This window comes from Curcuma longa, chromosome 4 (genome assembly GCF_044706935.1).
Source record: "Curcuma longa cultivar G26 ecotype Majalengka, Jawa Barat chromosome 4, ITB_CL_G26_1.1, whole genome shotgun sequence".
Classification (NCBI taxonomy): Eukaryota; Viridiplantae; Streptophyta; class Magnoliopsida; order Zingiberales; family Zingiberaceae; genus Curcuma; species Curcuma longa.
This window is the reverse complement of record NC_133864.1, coordinates 15,222,375-15,238,051: the sequence shown is the minus strand read 5'-3', so window position 1 is coordinate 15,238,051 and position 15,677 is coordinate 15,222,375. Positions and strand designations below refer to the sequence as shown.

At 42.6% G+C, this 15,677-nt stretch overlaps 3 protein-coding genes across 3 annotated transcripts; 1 reads left to right on the top strand and 2 right to left on the bottom strand.

Moving 5' to 3' along the window:
- Nucleotides 1-3,138: 3,138 nt before the first annotated feature.
- LOC141826584 (protein BYPASS1-LIKE-like) lies at nt 3,139-4,627 on the top strand. Its single transcript, XM_074713843.1, has one exon. It carries the CDS (start codon nt 3,169-3,171, stop codon nt 4,462-4,464), a length of 1,296 nt encoding a protein of 431 aa, XP_074569944.1. The 5' UTR covers nt 3,139-3,168; the 3' UTR covers nt 4,465-4,627.
- A 150-nt stretch (nt 4,628-4,777) lies between these two features.
- LOC141826586 (bZIP transcription factor 12-like) lies at nt 4,778-6,458 on the bottom strand. Its single transcript, XM_074713844.1, has 4 exons — nt 5,860-6,458; nt 5,707-5,778; nt 5,594-5,623; nt 4,778-5,036 (listed from the first exon to the last, which is right to left on the bottom strand). The coding sequence occupies exons 1-4, from the start codon at nt 6,343-6,345 to the stop codon at nt 4,956-4,958; spliced, it is 669 nt and encodes a 222-aa protein (XP_074569945.1). The 5' UTR covers nt 6,346-6,458; the 3' UTR covers nt 4,778-4,955.
- Nucleotides 6,459-6,745: 287 nt separating this feature from the next.
- On the bottom strand, nt 6,746-11,019 carry LOC141828486 (COP9 signalosome complex subunit 8-like). Its single transcript, XM_074715929.1, has 5 exons — nt 10,833-11,019; nt 10,643-10,722; nt 10,368-10,549; nt 7,496-7,603; nt 6,746-7,045 (listed from the first exon to the last, which is right to left on the bottom strand). Exons 1-5 carry the CDS (start codon nt 10,914-10,916, stop codon nt 6,903-6,905), a joined length of 597 nt encoding a protein of 198 aa, XP_074572030.1. The 5' UTR covers nt 10,917-11,019; the 3' UTR covers nt 6,746-6,902.
- Between the last annotated feature and the right edge of the window lie 4,658 nt (nt 11,020-15,677).

The following is a 15,677-nucleotide window of genomic DNA, read 5'->3' as shown; positions in this document are numbered from 1 at the left end:
ATAAGATTTACAGCAATGTCGAACTAACAAAATCAATACAATCCGTAGGATAATTACTATCCCACTCGACGTTAGATTCAACCCGTAAATATTTGGATATCCAATTGAGCATCTCATAGCTGAACCCGAGGGGGACAACAGTTATAACCTTTTGATTTTTGCCGACATTGCCTCATTAGTTGGAAGTCTGATGCTCCATGGAATTCTTTTTATCGAGCATCATCATTCATTCAAAAGTTATGGACATAAATCCCCAAATTTCAACATCTCTTATCAAATCTGTCTGCCAAAACCATCCACCACGAATTAAATTAATCACGACATCATTAGCGTTTTAATAATTAATTAGTCACAGGACGAAACCAGAAGGAATAAAGAAAGAAGGTCGAAGGATCAAGTCAACAAACCCTAACCCTAACCCTATCTGTCTGTCTATCTGTCTGTCTGTCTGTTTCTCATGCGCGTTGCGCTTTTTGCAAAAGGGCGCCTTGATATTTTATTATTTGTGGTTTTGTCTTTGTTGGGGGAAAACCATCGCTCCTAGGGTTTCTTGTGGTTGGATTTGGGGACAAGCCTAAGAGGGCCCCTCCGAATTGATGGCCCCTTTGAGCATGAGCAATGATTTAATGATAGATTGTTCCACCTCAATTATTTGGCATTAATGAAAGATGATGGCGATGCAATGGATGACGACAAATGAAATAGTATGGATTTTATTATTTTAAAAAAAAAATTATATATGTGCTATTGGTGTTCGATAAAGGAGTTTTCTTTTTCTAATGAGTTTTGTTTATTATATTAATGGGTGTAGCAATCTAGTGTCGCCTCCAACGAATTTGGTGATAGATAGCGATGTGGGAGAGGATGAAAAATGAGTAAAAATTAAAGAGGCGTCCTTTTTGTTGTTTTAATCAAAAGGGTATTATTATCTCTTGTCTATGTTTTAATAGTTACAAAATCGTAGCTATTACAACGTGAATATTATTGAAAAGGATAAGTTCGAGTTGTATCAACTATGATTTGTAGCTGTTACAGTATAAATATTGTCGAACATAATAGTCTGAGTTATAGTAGTTACGATTTCGTAACTGCTATAACATGAAATATTATCAAGTAAGACAATATGAATGTTATTGAACATGACAAGTATCAGTTGTAGTATTTATGATTTCGTAGTTGTTATTACGTGAATGTCAGATGAATATGTCAAATTTACATTGTAGTATTTATGAATCGTAGTTATTTATGAATATTTCTAAACAAATTAAGTATGCATTATACTTGATTGACCAATTAAATATTTAATACAGTTGGAATCCTTGCTATAATACAAATTTGTGACTATTATTTTTTTATTTTAAAATCAACCTCCCTCCCTCCCTAAACCCTAAACCCTGATGGGCCTAAACTCTCCCTAAATATTAGCTCATAATATGGGTTATAATATGAATTTTTGAACAAATTAAGGTGCATTATAATTAACGGAGCAATTAAATATTTAATATGGGTTGAATTTGGGATGGTGGCTAGAGCTAGAGCTAGAGCTAGAGCTAGCTAGCAAGTAGGCACCGACTTCACGTGAATAGGAAAATAAGATGTGGAGTACTAAACAAGTGTAAGATGCCTTCGAAAGGAGGCACAGGAAGGCTTCAAAGTGCCCTAAAAGAATAGGGCGATAAAAGGAAGAAGAAGGCTGAGAGGGCAGAGATCCTATTTCAGTACTAAGTTTGAGGCACCAAAGGGAATCCATTGATTGAACTCCACATGCCTTGTCTAATGAGGCACGATCTGTGGACTCTTTTGTGGGGAGGGTGATATGAAGGCTCACCTACTGGTGGATTTGGCCAAATCACATCCCCGGTGCTGTGGAAAGAAAACAACGATATGTCGATATCGACGTTTGGGTGATTTAGTGGTGAGGGTGGCACGAAGGGTTTTTCGTAATTCAAGGAGGATCACGACTTGTGTGAAGAAGGCTTTCGCGGGAGTCACTCTTGGCTCGCGGTGATGGTGCTTGCGTGAATGTTTATTCATTTGGATTCGCACGATGGGCCCCCTTTATAATTGTGGGATTCGGCGGGATTTACTTGCCGGTTCGGTGCGTATATACGTGTGAATCACAACTTGTTAGGATTCAAGATGGTGATACATACACTTAAATCTGCTTAAAGAGTGTTTCGAAATATGTTAAAAGAGTGCTTGAAACATATGAATCACACAGTACTTGTACAAAGCAACAATACAAGGTCCAGCTCAATATTGGGCCAATAACTTAATCGTAGGCCCAATTAAGTATTTAATAATGACTTTAAAGTAGTGATTAGAATGGGGATTTGAACAGGCAATATCTAAGACTTTGACTTGGATTGTTCCCACTTCCAAGGAATCCCTTCCATTTATTTTTCTTTGTTTTGGCTTTCTTTTGTCAAACCATTTGACTGCCGAAGGATTCTGCCAGATCTTGACCTTTTCAATTATATATAGGAAAACGAATTAAATGGCTTTGACCGAATAAAAAAAAGTCAAACGCTGGGCTGTCATCCGATCACCAATTTGACGTCACCGATCTCGCGTTTAGACTTAAATGGGAACTCAGATCGTGGACAGAGGGTTTTCTAGCGCGCAACAAAAATGTCAATGTGAAATAAAAATCATAAATTAAAAATAGAAAATTAATTTGATGAGAAAAAAAATATAATAGCAGAAAGCGATTTAATTGAAGACGCTTGCTGCTTCATGGCGCTTGCCCTTGGGAACCGGCAACGTCCCTTTCCGAGGCGTTTAAACTCGTCAGTTTCACTGGTTCGCTGGCAGCCCACCACCGGGTCTCGTCTGCTGTCTGTCGCTGTCTGTGGCCGGTTGCCGGTTGCAACTCCCCGCGCATCTTCTACCCCCACACGGATTCCAGGACCTGGTCAACATTCCCCTCCACTGACGGAATTCCGAAAAGGCCCTCGTCGGTTGGTCCGACGGTGGACCCGGCTCGAGGGTTTTTTCGTCAATCAGGAGGAAGACCGCGGACACAGCAGCCGTCGGACGCCGCAGTGCCCGCTTTAAGATTCGGGGACAAAGTTACGCGGACGCGCCGTGTCGCGCGTTGGTGGTCCGCGTACTTGACCGCGGCGGCGACGAGTGCAGACATGGACGGCCAATTCGCAATGTATAAAAATGGCGGATCTTCCTCATCGCGTCTCGTCTCCTTCGTCCCTTCTTCCTGTGGAGCAATCGAATGGTATAATTGGCGCGACGATGTACGCCAAGGACCTGTCGGCTTCCTCCTCCGCGGTCGCCTTCGCCTCCCTCGGCCGCTCCATCCTCAGCCTCCGCCGGGACCAGGCCATGGACTCTGGCGACGGTGGCGGCGAGCAGCAGGACGCGCTGCTGCTGGGCTTCCAATCTTGCGTCGAGGACGTGTTAGCGGATCTCTCCGCGGCCGCGTCCGCCGACGGTGACGGGCTACTCTCGATTGCCTGGATCCGCCGGCTGCTCCACGCCTTCCTGCTGTGCCACGAGGAGCTCCGGGCTCTCCTCCTCGACCGCGGCGCAGACGTCGCTCGGCCGCCCGCGGATCGCCTCGTCGCGGAGTACTACGATCGCGCCATCAAGGCACTCGACATCTGCAACGCCGCGCGCGACGGCATCGAGCAGATCCGGCGATGGCGGGGGCACCTCGAGATCGTGGTGGCGGCCCTGCGGTCAGCCGGCGGCGGCGGGGGGATCAGCGAGGGGCAGGTGCGACGCGCCCGCAAAGCGCTCGCGGACCTCGCCGTCCTGATGCTGGAAGACAGGGACGCTAACTCCACCGCCATCTCCCGCCGCTACCGCTCCTTCGGCCGCAGCAGTGGCTCCGGCTCCTCCTGTTCCTTCTCGCCCAAGACCACCGGGCGCCAAGTCTCCAGCTTCCGCTCCCTCTCCTGGAGCGTGTCCCGCTCCTGGTCCGCCGCGCGGCAGCTTCAAGCCATCGGGAGCAACCTGGCCGCCCCGCGCGGTCACGAGGTGGTCGCCACGGCGGGGCTGGCGGTGCCCGTGTACACCGCGAGCGCGGTGCTCCTCTTCACAATGTGGTGCCTGGTGGCGGCGATCCCCTGCCAGGACCGCGGCCTCCAGGTCCACTTCGCCGTCCCCAGGACCTTTCCATGGGCGTCGGCCGTCACGTCCCTGCACGAGCGTATCCTGGAGGAGTCGAAGAAGAGGGACAGGAAGACCTCGGCGGGGCTGCTGAAGGAGATCCAACAGATCGAGAGGTGCACGCAGCAGCTGACGGAGCTGCTGCAGGCCATCAAGTTCCCCATGGCCGAAGGCGAGGAGAAGGAGCTGAACCACAGGGCAGATGAATTGGCGCAGATCTGCGACGCATTGAAGGAGGGGCTCGAGCCTTTGGAGCGACAGGTGCGAGAGATCTTCCTCCGGATCGTGCGCAGCCGCACCGAGAGCCTCAATTCCCCTGCTCAAGCTGCAAATTAAGAACCGAGACACAAACTACAACTGAGAGTGGAATGTATATAGAAATATAGCTGCAGATGATTGAGTGAGTTGGCCTTTTTTTGGTACTCTGAAATCTACAAGATCCTCTTGTAGCGAGGAAATCTATTAGGGCCATTTTCCCAATCTAGTGTGGTTTTCTCCACCTCGTATAGATCTGGTTATGCTATCCATAGGGATTCATAAGAAGACTGAAATTATCTTTCATACTAAAATGCATTTACGTGAAACATGAATCCATGAACCAACTAAGGATATTGACAGGAAACATAGATATGGAAGCATCCTACAATGATTGATGATCCAGGGATTCATTCTCACTCATACTTCAAGCAATGATAACATGGACAATAGTAGCCAGGGAGATACATAACACACAATTATCTATAACAATAAATAAGCAACATCTCATCTCTAGTTCGTGCTAAGCCATGAAACCGGAGTCCACACTTCGTCCTTGCTTAGTTTGATCCCTACCACAACATTGAGTGAATTTTCCGGAGTATGTGTCGTGGCTTTCTCTTCTCAGTAATAGGGATAATATTCTCCATAAGCTGCAAAGATCCAAGCAGTTAGTGTTAGTGTTCCAGAATCATGCCTCCATTTATTGTTAAAAATGAAAATAAATCCCGTCGTATACAAAAATAACTGTATAACACAGATAGAATTGGGGTGTTCTATGTACAACATATACTTTCCTAAGTGCCTGCCCTATTGGATGCCTAAAGGCTAAAGACTTCCAGCTGGTACTCAATGAATCACATACATACATGACCGACTAAAATTCACTGAACTCTGAATGTTCCCAGCTGATCAATATCTTTAATGGTAAGGCAAGAAAACGAATGTTGTATCTAAAATCTAGTAGATGAGTGCTATCAGCTTGCCTCTATGTCACATGTCTCCAAATGTAAGCATATTAGGGTCATATAATGGCATTTGGTGAATGGATTAGATCTCTCTACAAGATATAGTGACAGTCAATTAGATCCTACACCTCATTTAAAGTTTGTTCATCAGTAATGCTGTGATGAGCCACTCAAGATTAATGGTGTGGAAAGGCAAAATAGCATTGCAAAAGGACACAGAGAAAAAAGAGAAATTTATCCACCTGGTGAATCCTCATCTCGTATTGCTCTTCCTGCAAGCAAATGAGATTTAAACATGTTATCTAATGATAAAGAAATTGAATCAAACTATAAAAAAAAAAATGAAGATCAATACTTGTTCGCTTAAAAGTATAGCGTTTTCCTCTTCCAACCGTGACACCAGAGACTCGAGCTCCACAGTATAAGCCTGAAAGGGAAGTATCAGACTACGGCATCGAATCCACCGAAGCTGGAAATGAAGGGAAGAACCAGGAAGGAGGTGACGCACCTGTTTCCTCTCCCTCGACCTGGCAGCCGACTCCCTGTTTTTGATCATCCTCTTCTGCCTCCGGAGATCAGCCTTGTCCACAAGATTATCCAGTGCAGGCCTCTTCCTCGCTCGCCTTCTTCCACCACCTACCACCCCATTCGTAAACCCTAGCACCGCAGTGTCTAGCAGCGCATGTTGCTCCTGCCGACGAAGCCGGTCACTGATCACCGGATCGACCGAAACCTCAGCTTTCTCTTGCTCCTCCAATGGAGCGACAACGTCCCCCGCCGTCATCGCTCCGTTCCTCGCCAGGAAGTCCTCCAGAGTGACCTCTCCGCACGCAGCAGCGCCCTCGTACCCCAATCCACCCCCGCTGGTGACCTCCTTCCACACTTTCGCATTCTCCTCCCTTGTCAAAGGCAACCTCGGCGGATCTCCTCTGGCTAACAAGGGGGTCGGCGGAGGCCTGCCGTGGAAGCAGAGGAGGAACTCGTCCATGCTCATTGACCCTACTTCCAGATCGAGTAGGGCGGCATCGCCAGAGGCATCACGGGTCAGGGTTTCTTCTGCTTCCGACGTGGATCTCTCCGGCTCCGGCGGAAATGGGGATTTTTAGCAATCGGTTAGGGAACGAGGCCTTTCCGAGAACATACCAAATATATATGGTAACTTGGTTTCTTTCCAACGTGACCGTACGATCCAACGCGATTAAGATCTCGATCGTCCACGGCAACTATCAAAGCGAGAGAGTACACTGGCAAGTGCGATATCGATATACGAGCTCCATGGAAAGGGACAAGACACGGTGATCGCCACAGCGTTAGTTTCACACTCATTAATTATGACTTGGATCTTATCAACAAGCAGATGAAAAAAACAGAAGGAACACAAAACAGAGCTTCACAGCAGACAAAATAAGACACTAAACCACAGAGGAGAGCTGGGAGTAGATTTGGAGATCATTGAGTTATTCTGTCTGTACATTAGAATCCTGAAAATTGCCTAGGCTACCTAAAGAACAAATGCTAGACTTGTCCCTCAGAATGTAAAAGAAAAGGATTTTAGTGCTCCAGATCGAAAACGTATTCTGTCAACCGCTTTAATTTGCTTGAACCAAGCAACCTCTGCGGGGTGACAGTGATGGGCTTCTGCACAGTCAGCATCTTACAAGATGTATCCAATTTCCAGCCATGCTGCAAGGCATCTGCAGCCAAAATAATGCATCTAAAAGGTTAAGATAATTACCATTGACCAATGAAAGCTTCTGATCTTTTGTGAATGAAAAGAATTGTAAACACAGTCAAAACAAACATACAGATTCAAGTCAGTATTACTAGGGTGGTGTGGATTTTGGCCCTTTGTAAAACATGTAGTATGTGTATGTGAATATAAACATTCGACAATATGACAACCTGCTTTATGCACAAATTACATTAATTATAAATTATTTCAAAAAAGAAGAAAATTTCAGAGGCAACAGTAAATAAACTGATTGAAAAGAAAATGGGAAGCACTTAACAGTACTATTCAAGGTTTATCTAATAAGATATGAGTTAGCTTGTTCATTCTTGGTTGAGTGAAAGAAATAAAAAAGTTCAATCAAAAGGACATGAAAGCAAAAAGTTCAGATAGCCAGATAGATTTAGATACGTACAATTTGTCGCTTTGTCCTCGCTCATTCCCAGAAATTTAGCCACTTCTTCAACGCTGATTGTAGAATATGCAGAGTTTAACATCTGAAACATCTTCTCGGTATACTTCTCTGGACATAGTAAAAAGATGTTGAAGAAATTAGTTTGTATTTAGCTAGTATCCATATATAAGAGGTTGGTATTCTCATAAAGAAATCACACTCCACACGAATATGGGTATGTACATTTAAACAAACAATACTATCACATTAAAAATTCACCACAAGTAAGAAGATCAAGAACTACGTCAGTTAGGATCTTAGTTGGCATGAAAAATTTTCTTGTTAACCAATAGACTTATTTTCAAAGACCAAGCTACATGCATTGTGGCAGAATAATATGAACAAATTTGAAAGGAAGCTCAATAGAGAAAATTGTATCTGATGCGTTGTCATTAAATGGCTTATCAATCAATGTTAAGGTTTGGATATAATGGATCAGCAAATATGTAGACATAAAGCATCAGGTTTTTTAGTAATTCAGCCTCTTTTTGGCCGCATGCATAAAAAGCATCATGTTTCAAGTTAACAAATGAAAACATAGAGGAGGCTGAAGATGCAAAGATAGATGCCAACAAGACTGAGAAATGGATAATTATCTATTCCAAGAAATGAAATGCAGAAATATCCTGCATGGTACCTTGACACAATAACCTTGAAACAACCTCAAGAACATCGTCTTACAACATCAACTTCATGGGCTAACCTCCTAATCAGTTTACCATTATTATTATTGTCTATTCCAGAAATTTTACAACCAAACTAAATGTCAATCTGATTCTATGCTAGTTATGGCTCGTGAAATTTGTAGCTTCAACTTAAATTGTTGTAATCTCCAACTCCATAACAGAAAAAGAAAGTCTAAAACTTTTTCATAGGAGAGAGTTCCCTAAAGATAAAGTCTAACAAAGAAGACAATTGCCACTTGCCAGATCATGATCACTATTTTTCCTGGTTCCTGACCACAAGGGTGACACAGTTTTTGAGTTTATTAAAGCAGTCAGGATCTCATAAATTAGATCATCTTTTTAATATATTTAGACTTTTCTCTTTTGATGTGAGTTTGAGAGTTGAGTTTAGATCATCTGGTTCAATTTTTTGAGTGCATCAAAGGTCAAGAAAATAAAAAATAAAAAAGGCACCATTTTTATAGTGGATCCTATGAAGTGAACTAGAAGGAACATTTCTTTTCCATTGCAATATAAAATAGAACACAAAATCAATCAAGTGGCAGATCAGCCTCTTTCCATCAACGCATGCTCATGGGCCATTCTAATATGTATACAATTAACAGCAAAAAGTCACTAGCCAATAACAGTGGCTCTAGTCCACCTAAAGAATAACAAAGAACACATCCAAGATAATGAAACACATAGGTTTCATGAAAATCTTCATTTCAAGGCTCATAATGCACTTTTCCTAAGAATTTGACAAATTAAAGTAACAATTGAACAACATTGTCGTTTCTACATGTGCAACATTGTCATTTCAAGGCTCATCTTTTATTTATCCTCAAACCATGTTTGAAGAATTTCTTCTCTGCCTACTTAAGGTAGGGAATTTAATCAACAACTACTTTGCCAAGAGTACACTTTATCTCTCTTTTTAGATTGAAGTAGTAAAAGAGTATTCCTACGTATCTAAAATATCAAAACACATTTAGTAGTAAATTTAATGTAATAGTCCATGTGCCTTATGCTAAGCAGTTAGCATATATAGCGTTTTTTTTTTGTAGTGGTAGTAGTAGTAGCAAATGATATATAAAATGTAAAAAGACAAATATATACATGTCAATTTATATAGAAGAGAAAACAAATTCACTACTTAGTGGCTAATACTAGAGAAACAGTGAGTGAAAAAACTAATCTACTCAAACTGGACTACAAGTTGCATGTCTCAACTTTTTGGCACTTGCTACATGGATCTTATTGAGTTTTATAAAAGGTAACATCATCAGATATACTCACCTCATTTAGATAAACTTTTATTATGCGCAACAGAATTTTCTTTGATCTCCCGTAAGCTTTCAAAGCTTCAACTCTCACCCAAATTGATTCCACTTGTTTGACTATGAAGGCTATCAATAGTCTTTAGACAAGTCCATAACATATTAATACATGTTTTTTTCATTTTATTGCCCGTCAAGGCTACATGCAACTTCTTGTACATATCTAATCTACTCAAACTGGACTACAAGTTGCGTGTCTCAACTTTTTGGCACTTGCTACGTGGATCTTATTGAGTTTTATAAAAGGTAATATTGTCAGATATATTCACCTCATTTAGATAAACTTTTATTATGTGCAACAGAATTTTCTTTGATCTCCCTTAAGCTTTCATAGCTTCAACTCTCACCCTAATTGATTCCACTTGTTTGACTATGAAGGCTATCAATAGTCTTTAGACAAGTCCATAACATATTAATACATGTTTTTCTCATTTTATTGCCTGTCAAGGCTACATGCAACTTCTTGTATATATCAAGATTCGTGTTATCTTACCACTTAATAATCCTGAACGCATGTTCAAGTTCGCAGTGTCTTCTTTTCTGTGTTGAATTATTGTAAACAATGCCAAGAAGAAACTATAAAATGAAAAAGAGAAAAAAGTTTGAAGAATAGTACTAATATTCGACAGATGTGCTAGAATAAGTATTATGCGTGTTCATACAACTGATCACCTTCACGGCAGACATTGCTAAAGACAATTGTAAACAATTCTGTAATATGGCTTCAGCGATATAAAAAGAACAATGACCCCTTTCCAGGAACTTTCAAAGACTCCTTGAAATATAGCAACGTAAGGGGGAAAAAACAATCACATGAGAGACTGTCACCTGAGAAAGCAGCGACCATGCCAGCAATTTCAGGGCTCCATTCGAACTCACGAATAGTTTCATATGCTACAGAAAAATCCCGATTCCAGAGGCATTTTCCAATCTTCCATACAGCAACAACCTCCGGCGAGCTCTCCTTATTCTCCATGGGCATAGACTTCCACAAAAACCTCGCGCTATTACTGGAAAAATAAACAACAACCTCAACATTCTAAACCCAAACCAATCGACTCACGAGGATACATCTTTCCAGGAGAAGAAAGATGGCGGCTCACAGATCATTGGCAAAGATATATCCAAGAAGATGGACGGCGTAGGGCCACTCGTCTTGATAGCGGACTCCCCGAGAAGCAAGCTAAAATTAGACGGGACAGACAGTGGATAAGAACGAAAGATCAGCATTAAAAAAAGGGAACTAGTTGATCTCGAAAACCCAAGAGAAACCCTAAAAGGAGGAGATCTTGCCTGAAGCATGAGCTCGTCGCAGGTATCGGCGATGGTGGCGTAGGATCCAGAAGTAAGAGCGTCTTGGATTGGGGAGAGATCCATGGCGACAATGGCAGCAGCGAACCTTCCCGATCTCTCACTTCGCCGGTGGAAGCACAGCTTGCAGATCAGGCCACCGCCGTAATAAAGTTATTCCTCGAGCTTGATTCTGTGCTCGTCTTAATCCTCTCTTCTATGGTTCCGTCTGTTTATATATCCGTCTGATCGAAATGCAATTCAATAAATTTCTTAAATTTTTAATGGACTATTCATTTTTCAATAATGTTTTAAAATGCAACCTCATTGAAGATAAAATACATCAATCAAAGTCTTAATTTATTATTATTAAATAATAAGATAAATTATTTTCTTAATTTTAGCTAGAGTAGTATTATCTATATTAAATGTCCTATTTAGTTGTATTAAATATTATTTCAGTTTACTTATAGGTAGCTAGTATGTTTTTATATTTTGATATAATTTTATTTAGTTATGATAGACAAGTTCAATTAAATTATATAGTAAATACTTTTATTTTTAAAAATAATAAAAAATATACTTCTACTTGGCTATGCTATAAATATGAATTTTATTTATAATTTATTATCCTTTTAATGAGTTCTTATTTTGAGCTATAAAACTAGTAGTGCCCACGCGATTCATGAGAAAGATTTTTTTTATTGGATAATGTTAAGAAGTAATTATATACCAACTCAAATAAAAATATTTAGTTCTTCCACGCATCATATTAGTGCATATTATTTATCAACTTATGGTGGTAAATTTGTGATATTCAAACTTAGTTTAATTTGATGAGTTATTTAAATTTAATTAATTATATATATATATATATATATAGAGGAGTGTTCTCCTGCGCACCGTCCACTGCGCACCGCGTCCGCGACGCAGAGCTGGCATCGCGCGGAGCATGCCGACGTGGCTGGGAGCGGAGTCTGTCGTGCGACGTGGCTGGAAGCGCAAAACCCTAGATCAATCTTCGAGCCGCTGCGTTCGCCCCGTGCGGAAAACCCTAGATCTATCTCCGAAACTCTCGCGCCGCTGCGATTCGCCCCGTCGCCTCTAGCCCGTCTCTCCTCTCGACATCGCGAGTCTCGCCCGTCGCGGCGCTCGCCGTCGTGCTCTCACGCTCTGCTCGTCGTCGTGCTTCTGCGCGACCCTGACTTTCTGCTCGTCCGACGGTGACGCAGTGCTCGCCAGCGCGAGTCTCGCCCATCGCGTCGCTCGCCGTCGTGCTTCCTTCGCGACGCCTCTGCACGACTCCGTCTGCGGCTCCGGCGTTCTGCTCGGCATCGTGCCTGCTGTGCGAATTTTTGTCGCCTCTGCAATCTGAAGGTCAGATTTTAAAAGTGCAATCGTTTTCTCCAGTTCTGCTGCTTCCTGTAGTGCTACAGCCAATTTCTGAATAGATCCATCAAGTTCAGTTTTGTGCCTGGAAACCTCGAGATTAAGAGAATCCACCTTGCCTGTAAGAACAGAAACTTCACAATCTTTATCCTGCAATAGGGCATAGCACTCCTCAAGCTGTTGCTTAACTGAAGCAAGAGCCTCCAATGAAGATTTTCTAGGCTCATTTGTCTCTTCTAATTGAGTTTGTAGCAGGTCTGCCTTCTTCTTCCATTGCTCCACAAGTTTACGAGCTTTTGATTCAGCATTATTTACATCACTGAACTCGATCGTCAGCACCTCAACTAAAGCATTATTTTCAATTGTGATGTTGGTTTATTTTCTAGTAAATCGATTTACTCGACTTGTACAGAAATTTATGAGTATGCTTCTACTTTACTAACCCTAGTAAAACATGGACATTTCAATGGCTCATTATAAGTTTACTTGTGTTTTCCTTATAAGAAAATCCTACTTATGCTTCTACATTTTAGTTGGATAGATCTGAGCATAACTGTAGATTTAGATGTGAATAAGTTTTCTGATCCAAATCCATCACAAGCTTAGCTCTGATTAGCAGATTTATAAAACACCACAGATGCAGGAAACTTGTCATTTGTCAATTTTCTTATCCAAATCCATCACAAGCTTAGCTATGAGTTAAGATCATGTTACAATCATTTTGTGAAAATTATTATATTGAGTCTATTATTTGTCATTTGTCAATTTTTATTGCAGGAAACTTGTTAATCAGTACTTGGACATTTCAAAATGGTATGTTAATTATTTTTAAGTTTTAATATTTTATTTATATAAGATTCTGATAGTTGTTTTAATGTAGGGAAAAACATATGTAGTTTTTGTTGGATGCGAACCAGGCATTTATGACACGTGGGTAGAAGCATCTACTCAAGTTATAGGCTTTCGAGGTGCTATATACCAAGGTTACAAAAATAGAGAGGAGGCAGAAAGAGCTTATCAAATGCATTTGAATAAAAATGCTACATCGAGTGGAAAAGAAGTTTCAGACGCAACTTCAAGTTCAATGGCAACTTCAAGTTCAAGGGCAACTTCAAGTTCAAGGCCAACTTCAAGAGCTGATCAAATTGCTAAGTTAAAAGATGCATTAGAAGAAATTAAGCAACAATTAGATTCTCTAGAATTAAGTAGTGATAAATAGATATGTTATTCTAAGTTGTTATCAAAGTGTATTTCAGTTGTACGTGTGGTATCAATGTAACTTGTTTTATTTAAGTTATTATAAATGGTGTATTGAAGTTGAAATCAGATTTGAGTTATTCTATTTGATAAACTTTGTTAGTTTGTCTCAATGTCCTTAATTCGTATATTTTGTATTTTAGCTTCGTGTTAACTTTTATTGTTACGTATTGAACTTTGTCGAAGACGTGCATTTCAAGCAAAGTCACATTTGCTTCAACTTATGAATCAGTCGACTGATTTAAACAATCAGTCGAGTCGATTCATCACCAGTCGACACATTTAAAGGATCAGGCGAGTCAAAACAATGCTGTTTGCTTTGGAAAATAAATCAGTCGACTGATTTAAGGGACCAGTCGAGTCGATTCATAATCAGTCGACTGTTTTTAAGGATCAGTCGAGTCAAATCATTGCTGTTGGTTTCCGAAAATAAATCAGTCGACTATTTTGAAGCATCAGTCGAGTCAAATCAAATCTGATTGCTTTCGAAATTAAATCAGTCGACTGTTTTGAAGAATCAGTCGAGTTGATTCTTAAAATCATTCGACTAGCTTGAATATCAATCGACTGGATATCTAAAATGGCTTAAAAACAAACGTATCAGTCGACTGTATATTTAATCAGTCGAGTGATATGAGAGTTTTGCTGCACCATATCCCAGTTTTTTCAAAATTATGATAAAACATTATGACAGAGAAGCATAGAGACAATATACAAACACACAAGCAACAAATAAACACATATTTGAAATTGTGATAAAACAAAAAAAAGCATTCCCTTGGCTTTTACTTTAAGTACTCAAAGGTGACAAATTAAACACTTAGCAGTCATTGTAAATATCCGCCTAGATTGTAAAATACAGCACACAAAATACAAGACTAAAGGATGAGAATCTAATCAAGGTCCATATTGTGAGGAGCACGGCTGACAGACGGCCCATCGAAAGCAGAAGGTGGTGGAGGAGGATGACCTGACATCCACGACTGAAGCATCCCACTCAAAAAGGCAACGGATCCATCAATGGAGTCGAGACGACTGGTAACCTCAAGACGTAGCTCCTCGATCCGAGTGTCAAGGGACTCAATAGCCGCCTCCAAGTAATCATCTCGATCCTCCGGGAAGTCATCGTCGTCAGAGGCATCAGGGGCTGGCAAAGCTGGTGCTCCTGCTGGCAAAGCTGGTGCTCCCTCAGCCTGCTCACCGCCAAGCTCGTCTGCATGATCATCATGCCCATCTTCCCACTCCATAGTGTGATAGCCCTTTTTCATCCCAGCGAGGGAGAAGTTCCGTAGTCCAATCCGATCATAATCAGCAATCCGGAAGTGCCGCTACTTCGTTCAATATGACGAGAAGAAGAGAGCCCTCTGAGCGCAGCAGCAACGACGACGAGGAGGGCTCTGAGCAGAGCCCTTTGAGCACAGCAGCGACGACGGCGAAGAGAGCGCGGACGGTCGGACTCGTTCAAGATGGCCGGACTCGTGCAAGACGGCGAGGAGAGCGCAGACGCGATGGCCGGACTCGTTCAAGACGCCGAGGAGAGCGCGGACGGCGAGGAAACCCCCATCGCGATGGCCGGACTCGTTCAAGACGCCGACGAGAGCGCGGACGACGAGGAGAGCGCGGACGCGATGGCCGGACTCGTTCAAGACGCCGACGAGAGCGCGGACGGCGAGGAGAGCGCGGACGCGATGGCAGAGAGAGAGCGAGCAAAGCGGCGAGAGAGAGACGAGATTAGAGCAGGGAGCGGGACTTTGAGGTCAGAGCGGGACGAGCTCGGCGCGAAGAAATTTCGCGAATAAATTTCGGACGAAATTTTTGCTGTTCTCGCTTCGCCACGCTGGCAGCCACGCCGCGCGGAACCACGCGGATGCCAGGTCGGAATCGCGCAGCGTTCGCGCATAGAAGTCGCGCGGTAGATCAGAATTGTATATATATATATATATATATAGATATATATATATATATAGAGAAGTGATCTACTGCGCGAATCCCCGTCCGCGAACCGTGCGCGACAGCCGACCCACGCCCACTGCCGCCGCTGCCGTTCCGCCGTCCGGCCACCTCCGGCGACCGGACCGGGCCCGATCGACGCACCACTCGCCGGCGCATCGACCGGCGTCGGTCCGGCGGCCTCCGGTGACCGGACGGCCGCGAATTCGGCCGGAATCCGCAGCTCTGCCACCCACAGCCACTGCCGCCGCG

Bases quoted from the DNA above. Each gene is read 5' to 3' on its own strand.
- LOC141826584 (XM_074713843.1), top strand. From the start codon at position 3,169: ATGGCGGATCTTCCTCATCGCGTCTCGTCTCCTTCGTCCCTTCTTCCT.
- LOC141826586 (XM_074713844.1), bottom strand. From the start codon at position 6,345: ATGAGCATGGACGAGTTCCTCCTCTGCTTCCACGGCAGGCCTCCGCCG. The intron at 5,624-5,706 runs GTATTGATCTTC...ATTTGCTTGCAG, and splicing joins CTATACTTTTAAGCGAACAA to GAAGAGCAATACGAGATGAG. The intron at 5,037-5,593 runs GTGGATAAATTT...GGATCTTTGCAG, and splicing joins ACGAGATGAGGATTCACCAG to CTTATGGAGAATATTATCCC.
- LOC141828486 (XM_074715929.1), bottom strand. From the start codon at position 10,916: ATGGATCTCTCCCCAATCCAAGACGCTCTTACTTCTGGATCCTACGCC. The intron at 7,604-10,367 runs GTGACAGTCTCT...TACTATGTCCAG, and splicing joins CATGGTCGCTGCTTTCTCAG to AGAAGTATACCGAGAAGATG. The intron at 7,046-7,495 runs GTACGTATCTAA...TTTTGGCTGCAG, and splicing joins CGAGGACAAAGCGACAAATT to ATGCCTTGCAGCATGGCTGG.